Source organism: Oncorhynchus gorbuscha, linkage group LG16 (genome assembly GCF_021184085.1).
Source record: "Oncorhynchus gorbuscha isolate QuinsamMale2020 ecotype Even-year linkage group LG16, OgorEven_v1.0, whole genome shotgun sequence".
NCBI lineage: Eukaryota > Metazoa > Chordata > Actinopteri > Salmoniformes > Salmonidae > Oncorhynchus > Oncorhynchus gorbuscha.
In genome coordinates, this window is record NC_060188.1 from 95,912,839 (window position 1) to 95,934,004 (window position 21,166).

Sequence of the window (21,166 nt, forward strand, 5' to 3'; positions counted from 1 at the left end):
CCAATATCAGAGTTTTGGCCGATACCGATATCCAATATTTTCCTTGCCACAAAAACAGCAAAAAAGATATTAAACATTTTAGCAGCCTTTTAAACATTATAGGACAGTTAAATAGTTAACACACACACATGGACGCAGCGGTCTAATGCACTGCATCTCAGTTCAAGAGGCGTCACTACAGCCCCTGGTTCGAATCCAGGCTGTATTACATCCGGTCGGGATTGGGAGTCCCATAGGGCAGCGCACAATTGGCCCAGCATCATCCGGGCCATCATTGTAAATAAGAATTTGTTCTTTAACTGACTTGCCTAGTTTTAAGACAGTTCTTATTTGATTAACGGTGGTCGGACCCATCTGTGACGCTAGCCACAATAAGGATTACCCACCTGTGAAGCTAGCCACAATAAGGATTACCCACAAGTGGACTTTGCAGTTAGCCTTCAAAATAAAAGTATGACATAATTCTACAATTTATTCTTTTGCGTCACTGTCAATGACATTCTTTTATTTTGAAGGCAAACTGCAAATTCCACTTGTGACTAATTCTTATTGTGGCTAGCTTTACGACCCCGGTCCGGTCGAGCCTCACTAGCCAGATGAAGCTAGCTGGCTGCTTATAACGTTAACTTTGGGCAACGGGGTTAAGTAGCTGGCTAGCTATTTATTTTCATGAACTGAAGTACAATTTCAATAGTCAAACAACAAGTGGCAACCTAGCTCATACTTACAAGGATTCCTAAATCATTGCTAATGAAAAGGACTACAGTTTTCAGGCTGGTTGGGTACCAAGCTAAAGCTAGCTACCCCAGAAGTTTACGGTCGAACGATTTATGCTTTATTACCAACGCGGTATTGTAAAAACTATCGTTCGGGGCCGGTGTTTGCAGACTTTTTTTGTACAGCTTTAACAGCGCTACTGTATCTTTTTTGACATGCAAAGATCCAAACGGAGTTTCCATAGTATGTATGTCGTGAAGCTAATAGCAGTGACGCTCTGGGTGAGGCTACATAGAGAGATATGACATGCTATAAGACTTTATAACAGTTTATTATACATCCAGCCTATAGGGACCTGCTGGGTAAAGGCTGCACTAGAAATGAAAGGGATAACAGGCGTCTTGTGCTTTGGCATTTCTGTTGGGAGGGAGAGAGTCTCCACGCTCACTACATAGTATAGGGGTTAGATTTTTTTTTTATGTTACTGTGTAACTCCGGTAGGGCAACATCTGAAAAATAGCGCACTTGGTAGTGTGTACCGGTCCGCGACCAGTCGGCGAAAGCCAACATCACCCTCGACAGAGAACGGTTGATTGTCAAGGGCAATGAATTCCATTTTCTTGGCGTTAATGGATTTCGCCTTTTGAGTTATCTTGCTGAAATGTTTCTTACCCTTTCAAATGACTGCCGAACTTGTTGTCTGCTCGATCCACACAGCAGACATTGTGGGCGAGGTTAGGAATGCTGTGTTTGCACGTGTAGCGCTACATTTTACGTGGCGCCATTACGACATGTACCTTCGTTATATAGGTCTGCACGTCTGCTTTGGCATCGGTTTTGTACATCGGGCGTTAAACTAGACATCGGTGATGTTGGTATTTTTAGCTAATATCGGCCGATACGATATGTTCACCGATATATCGTGCATCCCAATTTGGTTATATATATATATATTTTGTTTTTACCCTCTGGCCATAGCTAGCTATTCAGTTATTAGTTAGCTAACTAACTTCGCTACAGAGATGGTTAACAGAACCAATCGCGTCTCATTAGCTAGCTAAAGTTAGCTTAACGAGATCAAGCAGAACTGTGCAACTCGATTGTGCACCCCCTAGCTCTAGCTGAGACCAGAGGCTTGGATGACTTGTCTCCTGTGGCGCTATCTAGTTTGATGATAATAATAATAATATCTAAAAACCATTGATTAGCCCTGTACGCAGGCAAGAAGGCCAGTCCAAACATCAGCTCACTAGGCCATAGGTGCTTAACTCTGTTGTGCACACACTAATACTACTAATTATAAACCACTAATGCTACGTCTCAAATAGCATGCTGTTCCCGTAATCTGGGCTGCCCAATCTAGGTCCTCCTGTTTTTTTCTTTCTTTCTACTAGTAGTTAATTGCACTCACCTGGTGCCCCAGATCTGAATTAGTCCCTGGTTTTAGAAAGCGAGGATGAAAACCAGAAGTGTTTCGGCCCTACAGGACCTGGAATGGGCAGCCCTGCTCTACATAGTGCACTAGTTCTGACCAGAGCTCTATGGGCCTTGATCAAATGTAGTAGATTTTCTGTTAAACATAGTGTGATTGAATCTGTCGTCCCAGAGGGAGAGCTCAACGTGCTGGATGACATCCTCACCGAGGCCCCTGACCAGGATGACGAGCTCTATAACCCTGAGAGTGAACAGCACGTCAACCAGAAAAAAGGTACTTTTTTTTTTTTTTACAACACAGTTCTGAGAATTGGCAGATTTAAAAAGCCTATATTGGTTATTGGGCCCGAGTCTGTTTGTGCCGTCAATGCTAAATCCACTCATAGTAATGATTCCGGTTTGTAATGGTGCTGGCAAGAGCACAAACGGATGGTTGAATGAGGGTGCAAACGTAAAATAAAAAACCTGATGCTTCTTACTACTTTTAGCTTTTATTGAATTCAGTATCGAATCCCAAATGGACCCAAGAGCACTAAACAGACCAGGTTAGATGTTGACCTTTTTAATATTTGAAGATTAATAACTTTTCCCGCCCTCCAGGGTCTAAGAGGAAGAACAACCGAGGGGATAACCACGTTCTGAAGCGTCTGCGACCCACGGCTCACACCAGACAGGCTACTAAGAGATCGGCCCCCTTGGCTGGGGCCAGCGGGAAGAAGCCAGTCGACTCCAGGAGGGGACGGCACCCCTCCGAGTACGATACTGATAGTTACTATGAGGACAGGAAGACCCATCCTATAAGAGATGGTGGGGCGCAGAGAGGGGAGCCTCCCAAAGCAGCCCACCTTGACAAGCCCCTGGGCCGCAGGAAGACCCATCCTATGAGAGATGGTGGGGCGCAGAGAGGGGAGCCTCCCAAAGCAGCCCACCCTGACAAGCCCCTGGGCCGCAGGAGAGAGCCAGACAGACACAGGATCATGCCTGAGCTCACCACCGAGGTAGGAGCTGCTTTACTAAGGATTATGGGGGAAATTACTTTAGCATAGCTGCAGGGCTGTTCAATTCTGAACCTGGTGGGCATGAATTGTTTCTACCTGGTAGATATTGGCACTCACCTACTGTCCAAGTGAAAACCTTCCAGGGTAGCCATTGAACAGCGCATAGTATTTAACTTAATCCAAGCCACACATTGTTTCTGTCCCAAAATCAAGTAGAAATGGCTTCATTCTCATCCGGTGACCACGGAAGTTATATGAGCTTACAGTGAAAAAGCAAGATGCTCGGGGACGATGGCCTTCTAGGCAGAGCTCGGGGACGATGGCCTTCTAGGCAGAGCTCGGGGACGATGGCCTTCTAGGCAGAGCTCGGGGACGATGGCCTTCTAGGCAGAGCTCGGGGACGATGGCCTTCTAGGCAGAGCTCGGGGACGATGGCCTTCTAGGCAGAGCTCGGGGACGATGGCCTTCTAGGCAGAGCTCGGGGACGATGGCCTTCTAGGCAGAGCTCGGGGACGATGGCCTTCTAGGCAGAGCTCGGGGACGATGGCCTTCTAGGCAGAGCTCGGGGACGATGGCCTTCTAGGCAGAGTTGCAAAGAAAGAGCCATATTTCAGACTGGCCAATAAAAATAAAATATTAAGATGGGCATTAAATTAATCATTTGAAATATTATGTCCTTGTATGTAACATTGTCACATATTTTAGGCCTATAGGAAAGTTGGACGCTACCGGCATCTTCTCACATTTCAAAGTGTTTTAGTCTGTAATTAACATTGTTTTGCGAACAGTAATTTAACAGATTCAACATTTCTACATGCCGTGTTGCGTTATTCAAATGTGTTAACTTCATAACATGAGTGGCGCTAACATGATACAGTCCAGGCTCCCGGTGGTTCCTCGGGACAGGCTCCCGGTGGTTCCTCGGGACAGGCTCCCGGTGGTTCCTCGGGACAGGCTCCCGGTGGTTCCTCGGGACAGGCTCCCGGTGGTTCCTCGGGACAGGCTCCCGGTGGTTCCTCGGGACAGGCTCCCGGTGGTTCCTCGGGACAGGCTCCCGGTGGTTCCTCGGGACAGGCTCCCGGTGGTTCCTCGGGACAGGCTCCCGGTGGTTCCTCGGGACAGGCTCGAGTCAGATTGAGAGAGGAGTCGACGTGAGACACATTTTGACATGAGTACAAAAAGCAAAAAGTTGCGTACCGAACCGTTTTTAATGTTCTAGTATCGAGAAGAAAGAAAAGCTTTGGTAATACCATGCAACACTAGTCCATCTGTCCTGTAGAGACTGAGGGTTAGGTTACTGATGTCCATCTGTCCTGTAGAGACTGAGGGTTAGGTTACTGATGGCCATCTGTTCTGTAGAGACTGAGGGTTAGGTTACTGATGGCCATCTGTCCTGTAGAGACTGAGGGTTAGGATACTGATGTCCATCTGTCCTGTTGTCTAGAAGCAGAGTCCTCCCAGCGAGGAGCGCAAGGTCAGCCCCTCTAAGGAAGAGACAGAAGAAGAGGGGGCATCAGACCAGGAGACGGGCAGCACGGCCGAGTCCTCCGAGGGACACCGATCCAACGTGGATGAGGAGGGAGAAGAAGATGAAGAGGAGGGCGAGGAGGAAGAATATGAGGTGCAGGAAGTGGATCAGAGAGCCAAGAATGCTCCAAATGATTACGACATTCGCAGTGAAGTCAGTGACTCCCAGTCTGAGTCTGTGTCCTTCTCTGAGGGGGAGTCTGTTCTCTCCGGCTCTGCCTCGGAGGCTTCAGGTAAAACACACCTGCTCAACATTCACGTGGGCTATGTCCCAATTTTATCTGTCCCTCTTCCCAAGTGTGCACTTGTTCACTTCCCTTCATGGATTAAGAAGGAAATGACTGGAATAAGAAAGTGGTGGGAACTCCCCTCTAGTCTATTTACTTACACCAATTCAATGGTTGATACATCTGTATGAAGTTGTGAACAAGTGTACATTTCAGGAAGAAGAGATTATTGGGACACTCACTTAGGCTTTATGAAAATTTCGAAATAACACTTTTTACACTTCTGATGTAAAAATGATCCAATGTCCTGACTTTTTTAAACCAGAACTAACCACCAAAAACATACTTAGTATGGTGAACCTGTTAACGGAACAGCCCCGGTCAGCAGTTGGATGTGTTGTCCACTCTGGTAACCTACACCGCTCTGCCTGTTAAAGAAAAACTCTTACATTTCCAGCAAATGATACTGGTTGTCCCTCAATGAATAATGCCTATCATTTCCCATGCAGATGTAGCCTACCGATATTAGAACAGGGAATAGGGTAGGTCTACCTCTCGTTGGCCTCGGCAGCTCCGTCTCCCGCACTGGTATGACAGTTGTATGACTTATAGGTCCGTGTCAGACTCAGTTACATGCAGACAAGTTTGATAAGGATGAAGGAGACTCTGTTACATGCAGACAAGTTTGATAAGGATGAAGGAGACTCCGTTACATGCAGACAAGTGGATGAAGGAGACTCTGTTACATGCAGACAAGTTTGAGAAGGATTAAGGAGACTCAGTTACATGCAGACAAGTTTGAGAAGGATGAAGGAGACTCAGTTACATGCAGACAAGTGGATGAAGGAGACTCAGTTACATGCAGACAAGTTTGAGAAGGATTAAGGAGACTCTGTTACATGCAGACAAGTTTGAGAAGGATGAAGGAGACTCAGTTACATGCAGACAAGTGGATGAAGGAGACTCAGTTACATGCAGACAAGTTTGAGAAGGATGAAGGAGAATCTGTTACATGCAGACAAGTTTGAGACGGATGAAGGAGACTCTGTTACATGCAGACAAGTTTGATAAGGATGAAGGAGACTCAGTTACATGCAGACAAGTTTGAGAAGGATGAAGGAGACTCTGTTACATGCAGACAAGTTTGAGAAGGATGAAGGAGACTCAGTTACATGCAGACAAGTGGATGAAGGAGACTCAGTTACATGCAGACAAGTTTGAGAAGGATGAAGGAGAATCTGTTACATGCAGACAAGTTTGAGAAGGATGAAGGAGACTCTGTTACATGCAGACAAGTTTGATAAGGATGAAGGAGACTCAGTTACATGCAGACAAGTTTGAGAAGGATGAAGGAGACTCTGTTACATGCAGACAAGTTTGAGAAGGATGAAGGAGACTCAGTTACATGCAGACAAGTGGATGAAGGAGACTCAGTTACATGCAGACAAGTTTGAGAAGGATGAAGGAGACTCAGTTACATGCAGACAAGTTTGAGAAGGATGAAGGAGACTCAGTTACATGCAGACAAGTTTGAGAAGGATGAAGGAGACTCAGTTACATGCAGACAAGTTTGATAAGGATGAAGGAGAGGACTCATTAATTCAGTCACAGCAGATGAGAGGAATAAGGCTGAAAATCATTAGTCAACTGGTGATGCATAACCTTGGAATCGGTTTTATTAGCGATGCAACCTTTTGGATCGGTCTGGGCTGCCGCGGACTGATGCACTAGCGCCTTAAACATTAGAATCGGGGACTAATGTTTATCTGTGAGTTGTTATATCCTTAAAGCACACTGTCCATTTTGTCTTTCATTGCTGAAGAATCAATGTATCGATCTTTCTCTTGTTCTGAGTGTTTTTTTTTTGTTGCTATGCCATGTGCTATGAGTAAGTTATTTGTAAACTGTGTGGTGTTCTCCAGGTTCTGAGAAAACGCATGAGAAACTGTCGTCGTCTGTCCGCGCCGTCCGCAAGAACCAGAACAGCAAGCTGAAGTACGTCATACGAGACGCCCGCTTCTTCATGATCAAGAGCAACAACCACGAGAACGTGTCCCTGGCCAAGGCGAAGGTATCTTAAAGGGATGCTGGGAAATTCTGGCACACATATACCAGTGTTCTACTTCCCCGGAGTCAGATGGACTTGTGGATACCATTTCCATGTCTCTTGTGTGCAGTATAAAAGAAGTTAGCGACGTTACCGTATCTGTAGACTTCCAGTCGTTGCGCTAGCGCTAGTTAGCATTGGCTCGTGAAATTACTACGGACTTTGTGTGTCTGTGCGTGCACTATAGAATGCTATAAGTAGAACAGGGTCCCCTTGGTATGCCAGGATTTCACAGTATCCCTTTAACTCAGAAGCTACGTACCAATGGCACCCTACTCCCTACGTAGTGCCCTGCTTGTGACCGAAGGTATTGCCGTGGTTAAAAGTAGTGCATCATATAGTGAATACGGTGGCTTCGGGGAGGTAGGGTGGCTTCGGGGAGGTCGGGTGGCTTCGGGGAGGTCGGGTGGCGTCATGGGGAGGTCGGGTGGCGTCATGGGGAGGTCGGGTGGCGTCATGGGGAGGTCGGGTGGCGTCATGGGGAGGTCGGGTGGCGTCATGGGGAGGTCGGGTGGCGTCATGGGGAGGTCGGGTGGCGTCATGGGGAGGTCGGGTGGGGAGGTCGGGTCGTCATGGGGAGGTCGGGTGGCGTCATGGGGAGGTCGGGTGGCGGGTGGTGTCGGGTGGCGTCATGGGGAGGGGGAGGTCGGGTGGCTTCGGGTGGTGTCGGGTGGCGTCATGGGGAGGTCGGGTGGCGTCATGGGGAGGTCGGGTGGCTTCGGGAGGTCGGGTGGCGTCATGGGGAGGTCGGGTGGCGTCATGGGGAGGTCGGGTGGCGTCATGGGGAGGTCGGGTGGCGTCATGGGGAGGTCGGGTGGCGGGTGGTGTCGGGTGGGTCATGGGGAGGTCGGGTGGCGTCATGGGGAGGTCGGGTGTCGGGTGGCGTCATGGGGAGGTCGGGTGGCGTCATGGGGAGGTCGGGTGGCGTCAGGTCGGGGGGAGGGAGTCATGGGGAGGTCGGGTGGCGTCATGGGGAGGTCGGGTGGCTTCGGGGAGGTCGGGTGGAGTCATGGGGAGGTCGGGTGGCGTCATGGGGAGGTCGGGTGGCGTCATGGGGAGGTCGGGTGGAGTCATGGGGAGGTCGGGTGGCGTCATGGGGGGGAGGTCGGGTGGCGTCATGGGGAGGTCGGGTGGCGTCATGGGGAGGTCGGTGGCGTCATGGGGAGGTCGGGTGGCTTCGGGGAGGTCGGGTGGAGTCATGGGGAGGTCGGGTGGCGTCATGGGGAGGTCGGGTGGCGTCATGGGGAGGTCGGGTGGCGTCATGGGGAGGTCGGGTGGCGTCATGGGGAGGTCGGGTGGAGTCATGGGGAGGTCGGGTGGCGTCATGGGGAGGTCGGATGGCGTCATGGGGAGGTCGGGTGGCGTCGGTGACATAACCATAGTCTCTTAGGAAGACTGTACAAAACACTGTCAAATGCCTTTTGAACTGCAGAAAATGTACCGAGTAAAAGTTGGTATGAAAATGTTTGACCATGTTGAATACAAGCAAAACAGTTGGATTTTGACTTTGTTGTTTCCAGGGTGTGTGGTCCACTTTGCCTGTTAATGAGAAGAAGCTGAACGCCGCCTTCCGTTCCGATCGCAGTGTCATCCTGGTCTTCTCCGTCAAGGAGAGTGGCAAGTTCCAAGGTGAAGTTCATATGGTTAATATGTATGTATGCCTTTCATTCATCCAGCAGAAGTTTCGAGGCTCCCCCAGGACTGGAGTTTTCCCCATGTATGCGTTTCATTCATCCAGCAGAAGTGTCGAGGCTCCCCCAGGACTGGAGTTTTCCCCATGTTGTGTAAATGTTGATCGCGTTTTTGTCTCCAGAAAGCAGCGAGACAAAGTCTCGTGAACTGAATGTGTCCTCCTGTGTGTGCAGGTTTTGCCAGGCTGTCCTCTGAGTCTCATCATGGAGGGTCTCCCATCCACTGGGTCCTGCCTGCTGGGATGAACGCCAAGATGCTGGGTGGGGTGTTCAAGATCGACTGGATCTGCAGGTAAGGCCTAAACCATGCCTTTTTTATAATGTGGTAGCTAGAATTCAAATGTAACTTCAGACAAATTAATTACAGGACGATTTCCTAGACTGAAAGAACTCTGGATAATTGCCCCTATGCTCTAACCACTAGGCTACCTGCCACCTCTACACTCTAACCACTAGGCTACCCTGCCGCCTCTACACTCTAACCACTAGGCGACCTGCCGCCCCTACACTCTAACCACTAGGCTACCTGCCGCCCCTACACTCTAACCACTAGGCTACCTGCCGCCTCTACACTCTAACCACTAGGCTACCTGCCGCCCCTACACTCTAACCACTAGGCTACCTGCCTCCCCTACACTCTAACCACTAGGCTACCTGCCTCCTCTACACTCTAACCACTAGGCTACCTGCCTCCTCTACACTCTAACCACTAGGCTACCCTGCCACCTCTACACTCTAACCACTAGGCTACCTGCCACCTCTACACTCTAACCACTAGGCTACCTGCCACCTCTACACTCTAACCACTAGGCTACCCTGCCCCCTCTACACTCTAACCACTAGGCTACCCTGCCCCCTCTACACTCTAACCACTAGGCTACCCTGCCCTCTACTCTCTAACCACTTCTGCTACCCTGCCACCTCTTTTGCTTTAACCACTAGGCTACCTGCCGCCTCTACACTCTAACCACTAGGCTACCCTGCCGCCTCTACACTCTAACTACTAGGCCACCCTGCCACCTCTACACTCTAACCACTAGGCCACCCTGCCGCCCCTAAAGAGCTTTTAACCGCCCCTTGTTGTTTTGTCATCCCAGATCTGTTTTTAAGACTTCTGCTCCAAACCATTTTTTGTTTTCAGACGGGAGTTGCCGTTCACTAAAACGGCTCACCTCTCCAACTCGTGGAACGAACACAAGCCTGTAAAGATCGGACGAGACGGACAGGTAAACATTATTGATTAATAATTTATATCAGAGTCGGGGCCCAGTCGCAGTGCTGTGTGCTCCGGACTGCGCATTGGACCCCTGGCATGGCCTCTAACCCCTCAAAGCCTCTAATTCACCTCCTATTATATTATAAATATATTATATTACACTATGTGACCAAAAGTATATGTGGACACCTGCTCTGGCGAACATCTCATTCCAAAATCATGGGCATTAATATGGAGTTGGTCCCCCTCCTCTTTGCTGCTGCTATAACAGCCTCCACTCTTCTGGGAAGGCTTTCCACTAGATGTTGGGACATTGCTGCTATAACAGCCTCCTTCTGGGAAGGCTTTCCACTAGATGTTGGAACATTGCTGCTATAACAGCCTCCAACTCTTCTGGGAAGTTTTTCCACTAGATGTTGGAACGTTGCTCCCGAGTGGCTCAGCGGTCTATGGCACCGCATCTCAGTGCAAGAGGCGTCAATACAGTCCCTGGTTCAAATCCAGGCTGTATCACATCCGACCGTGGTTGGGAGTCCCATAGGGCCTTTTATGGCCCAATTAGCCCATCCTGCTGTTATGGCAAATAAGAGTTTGTTCTTAGTTAAATAAAAACAATTCTGTAGGTCTCCATTCGGCCACAAGCATTCGTGAGGTCGGCGATTAGGCCTGGCTCGTAGTCAGTTCAAATTTATCCAAAGATGTTTGATGGGGTTGAGTTCAGGGCTCTGTGCAGGCCAGTCAAGTTCTTCCACACCGATCTTAACAAAACATTTCTGTATGGACCTCGCTTTGTGCAATGGGGCATTGTCACGCTGAAACGGGAAAGGGCCTTCCTCAAACTGTTGCCACAAAGTTGGAAATACAGAATGTCATTGTATGCTGTAGCGTTAAGCTTTCCCTCCACTGGGGCCTAGGCCAAACCATAAACGGCCTCAGACCATTATTCCCCCTCCACCAAACTTTACAGTTGGCATTCGGGCAGTTAGTGTTCTCCTGGCACCCGCCAAACCCAGATTCGTCCGTCGGACTGCCAGATGGTGAAGTGTGATTCATCACTCCAGAGAACGCGTTTCCACTGCTCCAGAGCACAAAGGCGGCGAGCTTTACACCACTCCACACGACGCTTGGCATTGCGCATGGTGATCTTAGGCTTGTGTGGTGCTGCTCCGCCATGGAAACCCGTTTCATGAAGCTCCAGACGAACAGTTCTTGTGCAAAAGTTACTTCCAGAGGCAGTTTGGAACTCAGTGGTGAGTGTTCCTCAGCACTCTGCGGTCCCGTTCTGTGAGCTTGTGTGGCCTACCACTTGTCAGCAACGGTTGTGGCTGAAATGGCCGAATCCGTTAATTTGAAGTTGAAATATATCTGTATCTATCGGTCTCGTCTAATTCACCTCTTTATACAGAGCCTTCACGATGTATTCACACCCCTGGACTTTTTCCACTTTTTAATGTGTTAAAGCCTGAATTTATAAAAGACCCAAAATGTCAATGTAATAACTGACCTACACACAATACCCCATAATGTCTAATTGTTATTTAGAAAATGTATTACAAATGAAAAGTTGAATAAGTATTCAACCCCTTTATTATGACAAGCCTAAATAAGTTCAGGAGTAAACATGGACATAATAAGTTGCATGGACTCACTCTGTGTGCCATAATAGTGTTTTAATATGAGTTTTGAATGACTACCTCATCTCTGTACCCCACACATATACAATTAGTCTGTAAGGTCCCTTAGTCAAGCAGTGCATTTCAAACGGATTCAACCACAAAGACCAGGTAGATTTTGCAATGCCTTGCAAAGAAGGGCCCCTATTGGTAGATTTTGCAATGCCTTGCAAAGAAGGGCCCCTATTGGTAGATTTTGCAATGCCTTGCAAAGAAGGGCCCCTATTGGTAGATAAAAAAAAAAATATATATATTTTTTTTAAAGCAGATATTGAATATCCCTTTGAGCATGGTGAATTACACTTTGGATGGTGTATCAATACACCCAGTCCCTGCAAAGATACAGGCGTCCTTCCTAACTCAGTTGCTGGAGAGGAAGGAAATCGCTCAGGGTTTTCGCCATGAGGCCAATGGTGACTTTAAAACAGTTACAGAGTTTTATGGCTGTGATAAGAGACAAAACTGATGCTGTATCAACAACGTTGTAGTTACGCACAATACTAACCTAAATTACAGAGTGAAATTAACCTGTACAGATTAGAAAATATTCCGAAACATGCATCCTGTTTGCAATAAGGCACTTAACATCGGATTCTTGACCAAATCTTTTAATTCTGAGGCTCCGTATCAGTGAGTGTGCAAATTCTGTTTCTCGCAGGAATTTTGGACTTCACTCATTTTCTCATGCCGAAACCAGATTAGATACATGGCGATTAAAAACAACATAATATTCTCAATGTCACCAAGCAAAAGACAAGCAACTACAATGTCAAAACATGATTTTTGTCATGTTCAGTACCATTTGCTTGATTTGAAAGACCCGTGACTATGGTGTATTGTCATTAGCTAGCTAGCTAACTAACGTTGGCATGCTAGCAATGCAAGTGTTGGCTAGCAATGCTCTAATATAGTCCAATGGAAACCGACGCAACCCTGCTGGCTACGTGGCTAGCTTGATGAGGTCCATTTGAGATTTACGGGATTTAATTTGTGCAGAAAATACTGTTTGATGGGCTAGCTAGTTGCTAATTATGTTTTATTTTGATCCAAATTATATGGAACCCGACTTAAACAAATGAAAGTTACTTTTTAAATAGGCAAGTCAGTTAATTAAGAACAAATTCTTATTTTCAATGACTGCCTAGGAACAGTGGGTTAACTGCCTGTTCAGGGGCAGAACGACAGATTTGTTTTACCTTGTCAGCTCGGGGGTTTGAACTTGCAACCTTCCAGTTACTAGACCAACGCTCTAACGACTAGGCTACCCTGCTGCCCCTCTTCCATAGATTTGTTTTTATCCATAAAATGAAGTGGGCAGAGAACAAACTAATTTTCAATTAGATTTTAAATATTATTTTGAAATTATCAGTAAATGTGAAAACAACAAAAGCACCATAAAAGTATTTAACAAATTTGAAAATGAATCTCGATATGTTATATACCCTGTTAGGTGTTATAAACTCTTGTTTGCATGGCAGGACCAGTCAAAGATGGTCGACCGACTCTGGTGTTGTGTCAACATTAAAACGAGGATGGACTGTCCCATGGGACGCAACAACACTGGCACATACACAGATGCAGTTCTCATGCAATTGTCTGTAGTTACTAACAGTCGGTTCACATGGCTATGAGCTAGCATGTTGTAAAGTAGTTAGTTACTGCCCTGACGACATCTCCATTTAGGACAGCGGAGTCAATCACCACCTTCCGGAGACACCTGAAACCCCACCTCTTTAAGGAATACCTAGGATAGGATAAGTAATCCTTCTCACCCCCCCCTTTAAGATTTAGATGCACTATTGTAAAGTGACTGTTCCACTGGATGTCATAAGGTGAATGCACCAATTTGTAAGTCGCTCTGGATAAGAGCGTCTGCTAAATGACTTAAATGTAAATGTAAATGTAATGTAAATGTAAATCCTTTGAGTTTAAAAAAATAAAGCATATGACAGAATAGCTGTCAATACATTGCATATTAGTCCACAATTTCTCTGACATTTGGCTCGTAGTTCTTGCACAATAAATAAATGGAGACAGTGTCCATGGATCTAAAAAAAACAGGTAAAGGCCAAACTCACTGAAGTAAAATGGTAGAAATAGGCCTGTTTTTTTTTTGTGTTTAAAAAAAAAACTTTGTGGCTGTGGTAACTAGTGGTGACTTAGACTTGTCTTGACCCTAGTTACTGCCCTGATGACACACGGCTTCATCAACAACGGTAATGTGTGTTATGTTAATTACCCAGCCAAGCAGATACAAGTAGTAGTCATTTTGGATGTAAAGTGCATTATCAAAGAGCTTTGTTCTCTCTTTAGAACAAAATAGAACAAAATGCAATTGACCACTTGGCTGTCTATTGTATCGCCCTGTCACAGGCCCTCCCAGTCAACACCACCTCGTAAGACTGCGGTTCCCAAAGTAGGGGTCGCCAAGTGGGGGTCGCCTGTGTCCTTGTGAGACACAGAGTAGGTTAACAGATGATCTCTGCATGTGTGGTTCCCACCGTGAAGCATGGAGGAGGAGGTGTGGGGGTGCTTTGCTGGTGACCCTATCTGTGATTTATTTAGAATTCAAGGCACACTTAACCAGCATGGCTACCACAGTATTCTGCAGCGATACACCTTCCCATCTGGTTGTGTGGTTTGCAAAATTAAGCAAATGGAATTGAACTCATGACAAAGTCATGTTTTGACATTGTAGTGGCTGTTGATGTTTTGGTTTGTTTTTTAGTGAAATTGCAAATATTTTATTTTTGTCATTTTAACTCTGATTTAACTACCGGTATGTGTCTATTCTAATCTGGTTTCGGCATGAGAAAATTCATCAAGTCCCAAATTCCCACAAGATACTACAAGATTTTACTCACTCACGGATACAGAGCCTCGGAAATAAAAGGTCTGTTCACAGATTAGGAGCCACTCCCTAAAAAGAAATAGACACTGGGGAGACAAATTCACCTTTCAGCAGGACAATAACCTTAAACACAAGGTCAAATATACACTGGGGAGACAAATTCACCTTTCAGAAGGACAATAACCTTAAACACAAGGTCAAATATACACTGCAGTTGGTTACCAAGGTGATATTAAATGTTCCTTGAATGGCCTCGTTACCAGTTTTGATTTTAACTAGATTTTTTGGCCTTGAGAATCTATGGCAAGACTTGAAAAATGTGTGTCAAGCACTGATCAGCACTTGGAATAATTTAAAAAGGATATGCAAATATTGACCAATCCAGGAGTGCAACTCTCTTAAGAGATTTACCCAGAAAGACTCGCTGCTTATATCACTGCATTGAAAGGTAGATTGAAAATGTATTGACTCCGTGGTGTGATACTTTGTATTTCATGTCTAAACTTGTTTTCACTTCGTGTGTTTGTTTATGTGATGTTTTTATTTAAACCATTTTGAATTCCGTCTATAACACGACAAAGAGTGGAATAAGTCAAGGGGTATGAATACTTTCTGAAAGCACCATCTGGCCAATATAGATAACCTACTATCCATCCTCCTGAAGTGCTGACCTGTTGCACCCTCGACAACCACTGATTATTATTATCTGACCCTGCTGGTCATTTTATGAACATTTGAACATCTTGGCCATGTTCTGTTATAATCTCCACCCAGCACAGCCAGAAGAGGACTGGCCACCCCTCATAACCTAGAGAGGAACCATTACATTACATTACATTTAAGTCATTTAGCAGACGCTCTTATCCAGAGCGACTTACAAATTGGTGCATTCACCTTATGACATCCAGTGGAACAACCACTTTACAATAGTGCATCTAAGTATTTTAAGGGGGGTGAGAAGGACTACTTTATCCTATCCTAGGTATTCCTTAAAGAGGTGGGGTTTCAGGTGTCTCCGGAAGGTGGTGATTGACTCCGCTGTCCTGGCGTCGTGAGGGAGTTTGTTCCACCATTGGGGAGCCAGAGCAGCGAACAGTTTTGACTGAGCTGAGCGGGAACTGTACTTCCTCAGTGGTAGGGAGGCGAGCAGGCCAGAGGTGGATGAACGCAGTGCCCTTATTTGGGTGTAGGGCCTGATCAGAGCCTGGAGGTACTGAGGTGCCGTTCCCCTCACAGCTCCGTAGGCAAGCACCATGGTCTTGTAGCGGATGCGAGCTTCAACTGGAAGCCAGTGGAGAGAGCGGAGGAGCGGGGTGACGTGAGAGAACTTGGGAAGGTTGAACACTAGATGGGCTGCGGCGTTCTGGATGAGTTGTAGGGGTTTAATGGCACAGGCAGGGAGCCCAGCCAACAGCGAGTTGCAGTAATCCAGACGGGAGATGACAAGTGCCTGGATTAGGACCTGCGCCGCTTCCTGTGTGAGGCAGGGTCGTACATGTTGTAGAGCATGAACCTACAGGAACGGGCCACCGCCTTGATGTTAGTTGAGAACGACAGTTTGTTGTCCAGGATCACGCCAAGGTTCTTAGCGCTCTGGGAGGAGGACACAATGGAGTTGTCAACCGTGATGGCGAGATCATGGAACGGGCAGTCCTTCCCCGGGAGGAAGAGCAGCTCCGTCTTGCCGAAGTTCAGCTTGAGGTGGTGATCCGTCATCCACACTGATATGTCTGCCAGACATGCAGAGATGCGATTCGCCACCTGGTCATCAGAAGGGGGAAAGGAGAAGAACCAGGCTTCTAATCTCCACCCGGCACAGCCAGAAGAGGACTGGCCACCCCTCATAACCTAGAGAGGAACCAGGCTTCTAATCTCCACCCGGCACAGCCAGAAGAGGACTGGCCACCCCTCATAACCTAGAGAGGAACCAGGCTTCTAATCTCCACCCGGCACAGCCAGAAGAGGACTGGCCACCCCTCATAACCTAGAGAGGAACCAGGCTTCTAATCTCCACCCGGCACAGCCAGAAGAGGACTGGCCACCCCTCATAACCTAGAGAGGAACCAGGCTTCTAATCTCCACCCGGCACAGCCAGAAGAGGACTGGCCACCCCTCATAACCTAGAGAGGAACCAGGCTTCTAATCTCCACCCGGCACAGCCAGAAGAGGACAGGCCAACCCCACATAGCCTGGTTCCTCTCTAGGTTTCTAATCTCCACCCGGCACAGCCAGAAGAGGACTGGCCACCCCACATAGCCTGGTTCCTCTCTAGGTTTCTTCCTAGGTTTTGGTCTTTTTCTAGGGAGTTTTTCATAGCCACCGTGCTTCTACACCTGCATTGCTTGCTGTTTGGGGTTTTAGGCTGGGTTTCTGTACAGCACTTTGAGATATCAGCTGATGTAAGAAGGGCTTTATAAATTAATTCATAAGATCCCTTGTCTCGCTAACTATTCACTGTCATGCAAATTACCCTAAAGAATGACTGGCGGCTAACCAATTAACGGTTAACTATTAATCGTTTGGAGTGAATAGTTAAGACTAATTTGAACTTAGATTCACAGAGAGATTCTATGGGTTTATCTACTAATCTGTGTCCCCCCCCCTTCCGGCCCTGCAGGAAATGGAGCCAGGGTGTGGGATGCAGCTGTGTGTGACGTTCCCCCAGGACGAGAGCATTAACTTGTTTCAAGTTATTCATAAAATGCGACACAAGAGGAGGATGCCTTCGGAGCCGCGCTCTCGAGGACGCCCGCCGCACAGAGAGCCCACCCGAGGCGACATGGGAAGGTTAGACATTGTTATTTAGACTGCTAGTGAGCTCTTGTGATGACGGAGCGGTTCTCATATGATCATCTAACCGTCCTTCCCAGAGTTCTCTGCTCTCATCACATCCCCACGAAGAGGGGTACCTGAAATTCTCTGGGCTGCTGCCTAGGACTGTTTACAGCAGCTCTGAGGAGGATAGATTATCTGTGGCCCAGCGCTAACCACGGTGTCTCTGTGGCCCAGCGCTAACCACAGTGTCTCTGTGGCCCAGCGCTAACCACAGTGTCTCTGTGGCCCAGCGCTAACCACAGTGTCTCTGTGGCCCAGCGCTAACCACAGTGTCTCTGTGGCCCAGCGCTAACCACAGTGTCTCTGTGGCCCAGCGCTAACCACAGTGTCTCTGTGGCCCAGCGCTAACCACAGTGTCTCTGTGGCCCAGCGCTAACCACAGTGTCTCTGTGGCCCAGCGCTAACCACAGTGTCTTCGCTCTGGATAAGAGCGTCTGCTAAATGACTTAAATGTAAATGTAAATGTGTCTGTGGCCCAGCGCTAACCACAGTGTCTCTGTGGCCCAGCGCTAACCACAGTGTCTTCGCTCTGGATAAGAGCGTCTGCTAAATGACTTAAATGTAAATGTAAATGTGTCTGTGGCCCAGCGCTAACCACAGTGTCTCTGCGGCCCAGCGCTAACCACGGTGTCTCTGCGGCCCAGCGCTAACCAGGGTGTCTCTGCGGCCCAGCGCTAACCAGGGTGTCTCTGAGGCCCAGCGCTAACCAGGGTGTCTCTGCGGCCCAGCGCTAACCAGGGTGTCTCTGCGGCCCAGCGCTAACCAGGGTGTCTCTGCGGCCCAGCGCTAACTAACCGCGGTGTCTCTGCGGCCCAGCGCTAACTAACCGCGGTGTCTCTGCGGCCCAGCGCTAACCAGGGTGTCTCTGCGGCCCAGCGCTAACTAACCGCGGTGTCTCTGCGGCCCAGCGCTAACTAACCGCGGTGTCTCTGCGGCCCAGCGCTAACTAACCGCGGTGTCTCTGCGGCCCAGCGCTAACTAACCGCGGTGTCTCTGCGGCCCAGCGCTAACTAACCGCGGTGTCTCTGCGGCCCAGCGCTAACCAACCGCGGTGTCTCTGCGGCCCAGCGCTAACTAACCGCGGTGTCTCTGCGGCCCAGCGCTAGCCACTGCCTCTGCGGCCCAGCGCTAGCTAACCGCGGTGTCTCTGCGGCCCAGCGCTTGCCACTGCCTCTGCGGCCCAGCGCTAACCACTGTCTCTGCGGCCCAGCGCTAACCACTGTGTCTCTGCGGCCCAGCGCTAACCACTGTGTCTCTGCGGCCCAGCGCTAACCACTGTGTCTCTGCGGCCCAGCGCTAACCACTGTCTCTGCGGCCCAGCGCTAGCCACTGTGTCTCTGCGGCCCAGCGCTAACCAGGGTACTAGTAGTTTGAGTCTGGCTTGTTTCTGTCTGCACGTGGTGGTGATGTGTAAAGAAACCGGTTTTAATTTGGGGTCTTGATCTTTCCCTGTAATGAATACAGTCTCAATTTGAACCACTGCACTAGCTACTTATTCAACCACCAATGTTTTAGTTGAGTTTATACACACTTTTCAATAGTCCACAGGTTCACTGATTGAATGCATTTCTCTAAGTAAGTTGTTTTAAATTGGTTCCCACAGTATTTTCTGTCTATCCTGGGGAGATTAACTTAATCATATATGAGACTTATGCACCTGGTCATGTGAGGGGACTTGGGAATCTAGTCATGTAAGGGGACTTGGGAACCCGGTCATGTGAGGGGACTTGGGAACCCGGTCATGTGAGGGGACTTGGGAACCCGGTCATGTGAGGGGACTTGGGAACCCGGTCATGTGAGGGGACTTGGGAACCCGGTCATGTGAGGGGACTTGGGAACCCGGTCATGTGAGGGGACTTGGGAACCTAGTTGGTCAACGGTCAGTCGGTCATCCCCCCCACACACACACACGACTGGACTGAGGAAATTAATGTTAAGGTTTAACTTCTTCAGGAATCGATGTTATCTGTTGGCAGTTAGGTGGTTAGGGAAACCTAAAGGACTAGGACAGGAGTGTTTCCATACCCCGACCTAATGGACTAGGACAGTGTTTCCATACCCCGACCTAAAGGACTAGGACAGGAGTGTTTCCATACCCTGACCTAAAGGACTAGGACAGGAGTGTTTCCATACCCTGACCTAAAGGACTAGGGCAGGAGTGTTTCCATACCCTGACCTAAAGGACTAGGACAGGAGTGTTTCCATACCCTGACCTAAAGGACTAGGGCAGTGTTTCCATACCCTGACCTAAAGGACTAGGACAGGAGTGTTTCCATACCCTGACCTAAAGGACTAGGGCAGGAGTGTTTCCATACCCTGACCTAAAGGACTAGGACAGGAGTGTTTCCATACCCTGACCTAAAGGACTAGGACAGGAGTGTTTCCATACCCTGACCTAATGGACCTAAAGGACAGGAGTGTTTCCATACCCCGACCTAATGGACTAGGACAGGAGTGTTTCCATACCCCGACCTAATGGACTAGGACAGGAGTGTTTCCATACCCCGACCTAATGGACTAGGACAGGAGTGTTTCCATACCCCGACCTAAAGGGCAGGAGTGTTTCCAATGGACCTAAAGGACAGGAGTGTTTCCATACCCTGACCTAAAGGGCAGGAGTGGACCTAGGACAGGAGTGTTTCCATACCCTGACCTAATGGACACCTAAAGGACAGGAGTGTTTCCATACCCTGACCTAAAGGACTAGGACAGGAGTGTTTCCATACCCTGACCTAAAGGACTAGGACAGGAGTGTTTCCATACCCTGACCTAAAGGGCAGGAGTGTAATGGACCTAGGACAGGAGTGTTTCCATACCCTGACCTAATGGACTAGGACAGGAGTGTTTCCATACCCTGACCTAAAGGACAGGAGTGTTTCCATACCCTGACCTAAAGGGCAGGAGTGTTTCCATACCCTGACCTAAAGGACTAGGGCAGGAGTGTTTCCATACCCTGACCTAAAGGACTAGGGCAGGAGTGTTTCCATACCCTGACCTAAAGGACTAGGGCAGGAGTGTTTCCATACCCTGACCTAAAGGACTAGGGCAGGAGTGTTTCCATACCCTGACCTAAAGGACAGGAGTGTTTCCATACCCTGACCTAAAGGGCAGGAGCGTTTCCATACCCTGACCTAAAGGACAGGAGTGTTTCCATACCCTGACCTAAAGGACAGGAGCGTTTCCATACCCTGACCTAAAGGACAGGAGCGTTTCCATACCCTGACCTAAAGGACAGGAGTGTTTCCATACCCTGACCTAAAGGACAGGAGTATTTCCATACCCTGACCTAAAGGACTAGGACAGGAGTGTTTCCATACCCCGACCTAATGGACTAGGGCAGGAGTGTTTCCATACCCTGACCTAAAGGGCAGGAGTGTTTCCATACCCCGACCTAAAGGGCAGGAGTGATACCCACCTCTTTCCCTTTTTAAGGCCTTAATGAACTGAGAATGACACCACAAGGAAGGGAAATTCTAAGCCAAAGAGGGTCGGTCACCTTTTGGTTTATAAAACGGCCAAAGTGAAGCTCATCCTCCATTTTTGTTTTGTTTTTGATTGCAACGGACTGACTCAATCAGCCCCTTCTTTGCCCTCTCAGCCAGGCCCCTCCTTGCCATGTATTTGTGGCTGTAGACCCTAAACCATAAGATGGACTGTCTATATGAACTTTTGATTACTTAACGAGCAACGGTAACACAACTACAAGAAAGCGGTATGTTACCATTTTAACCAGCTCTTACTAATTTACCTGGTGACAGGTAACTCAGCTGTTTAATTTAATTGAACATGGAAGGTGTGGCATTTTCAGTGCGTACGTTTTTTTTAATGTTGATAGCTAGTCAGAAGCAGTGACTGTACAGGATAATCAACTCAGGGCTTTATGGACTTAC

General features: G+C 48.1%; 1 protein-coding gene across 5 annotated transcripts in view; it reads left to right on the forward strand.

The window, feature by feature from the left end:
* The window catches only part of LOC123999716 (YTH domain-containing protein 1-like), a 39,655-nt gene that overhangs the window by 3,888 nt on the left and 14,601 nt on the right, over positions 1–21,166 (forward strand). For 2 of the 5 annotated variants that reach the window (XM_046305729.1, XM_046305732.1), the window contains exons 2-9: positions 2,324–2,425; positions 2,752–3,149; positions 4,597–4,909; positions 6,826–6,974; positions 8,531–8,639; positions 8,876–8,993; positions 9,843–9,927; positions 17,059–17,228. In XM_046305729.1, coding sequence (XP_046161685.1) covers positions 2,324–2,425; positions 2,752–3,149; positions 4,597–4,909; positions 6,826–6,974; positions 8,531–8,639; positions 8,876–8,993; positions 9,843–9,927; positions 17,059–17,228 — 1,444 coding nt within the window. Of the gene's footprint in view, positions 1–2,323; positions 2,426–2,751; positions 3,150–4,593; positions 4,910–6,825; positions 6,975–8,530; positions 8,640–8,875; positions 8,994–9,842; positions 9,928–17,058; positions 17,229–21,166 lie in introns of all 5 variants that reach the window. The other 3 variants (XM_046305728.1, XM_046305731.1, XM_046305730.1) reach the window with 2 other exon arrangements.